At 45.8% G+C, this 1,648-nt stretch overlaps 1 protein-coding gene across 1 annotated transcript in view; it reads right to left on the bottom strand.

Annotated features, from left to right (window-relative positions):
• Window positions 1–107: 107 nt before the first annotated feature.
• The window catches only part of LOC102471236 (HLA class II histocompatibility antigen, DP alpha 1 chain-like), a gene marked incomplete at its 3' end in the record, with an annotated part of 2,444 nt that continues 903 nt past the window's right edge, over window positions 108–1,648 (bottom strand). The window contains exon 2 of the mRNA XM_027766439.1: window positions 108–353. Coding sequence (XP_027622240.1) covers window positions 108–353 — 246 coding nt within the window. The remainder of the gene's footprint in view (window positions 354–1,648) is intronic.

The following is a 1,648-nucleotide window of genomic DNA, read 5'->3' as shown; positions in this document are numbered from 1 at the left end:
AGAGGACAGCTCTACAGTGGGCGTTTGACTCGCCTACACTGTGCGAGAGGAAGGGCCCTCCCATCCCTTCCCAACTGGACAAGGGAAGAAGCAAAGATGGGCAGTACCGTTGGAGGCCTGGGTGTGGTTGGAACGCTGCATCAGGGTATTCAGGTTTGCCTTTGCTACAGCAACGCGCTGCACCCCGTCTTGAGCCTCATAGGAAAAGGCGTGGCCAAACTCCTCCATATGCCAGATTGTCTCCTTCTTGTCCAGGTCCACATAAAACACCTCATCCCCATCAAACTGGAACATACACTCCCCTGAAGGTCTATGAGATTGTGCAAATACTAAATAAATTGACATATGGTCCGCTATATAAAGAAAGTACAGAAAAACATGACAAAATGTTAAGTATGAATATGTAAGCATATAAGTGGCCAGAGAATGTTGAGAGAGAGAGAGAGAGAGAGAGAGGAAAGAAACCAAAGAGGAAGAAAGCCCTACAGATACAGCTGAGATAATTAGTCATATCCATCAAGGATCCAAAATATATTCATACCCATATCAAGATATGTTCACTACGATGTTTGTTATTATTATTTTTTAACAACACAAATCCATTTTTATTCATTTACTTTTCATTATTTTCAATCCTTGAGGGTACAGCATCACACAGATTCTGTGTCCAATGGGTTTAGCAAGAAAGTTGCTTCAGAATTTGGCTCAAACCATGCCACTGTTCCCATGGACACAAGTAACTTTTGCCCACACATGTGCTGGGCACGTGTGCATGCATGCCCAAGATCCTGAGAGGAGAATGGAGAAGAAGGGATTGGTTTTATTTGATTTGCCACCAGGGGCCACTGTGTTTTTTGCTTTATACACAAAAGCACACCTCTTGTCTAAATACAATTCTGTTTCATCTCGTGCATAAACACCTTCAATTTTAAGAAGAGCTGTGCGCTCCCTTTGGTTCCTGAGACCCCACTTATAGCCAGCAAAAATGACCTTGGACCACAGCCTTCCAAACATAGTTAGTTGCCTTTTAGAAATCCTGTTCCCAGTAGGCCTCCACAGGCTCCAAGATGGCGGAGAGACGCATGGTGTTTATTATGACACAACACTGGAAACGACTTAAGTAACTATCAACAGGGCAACAGGTTCTTCGGTTTCTCCCCAGTCTTACTACCTCTTTACTTCTAGCCACCAACCCCCACTTTAATTAGAACTGGGGGCTCATGTGCCTCTTTTGTTATCAATTCCAAATTTTCATAGCACTGCATTTTTAAATGACAATACCAGGCTCAGGCTTGATGCCTGATGTCAGCAGCAGAGAGCTGAGCATTCATTGCGATTTAAAATCGCTGGCTGAGTCCTTGTGATTATCCAGACTAGACCCCCCAGTGCCACAATAGTCCCCCTGGTCACTCAGGACCTGAATCACAGGGTCAGCAAAAACATGAAACATGGCTGTCTTAGAAGAAGAAGGCGTGCATTCCACCCACAGAGATCCAGGCATGGTCCTAGTATCCTTGGAGAGCGGGGGAAATACTGAGGAACACTCTCAGCACTTGCTGTCCTATATTCCGACACGCAGAGCCCTGCCTTCGAGTCCCCCAAAAGCAGCCACACAAAGCAGAGGCTGGGGGCCCCGGAGAGATGGGGG

This window comes from Tupaia chinensis, unplaced genomic scaffold (assembly GCF_000334495.1).
Source record: "Tupaia chinensis unplaced genomic scaffold, TupChi_1.0 Scaffold143564_1, whole genome shotgun sequence".
Taxonomy (NCBI): domain Eukaryota; kingdom Metazoa; phylum Chordata; class Mammalia; order Scandentia; family Tupaiidae; genus Tupaia; species Tupaia belangeri.
This window is presented reverse-complemented; position numbering and strand designations above follow the sequence as displayed.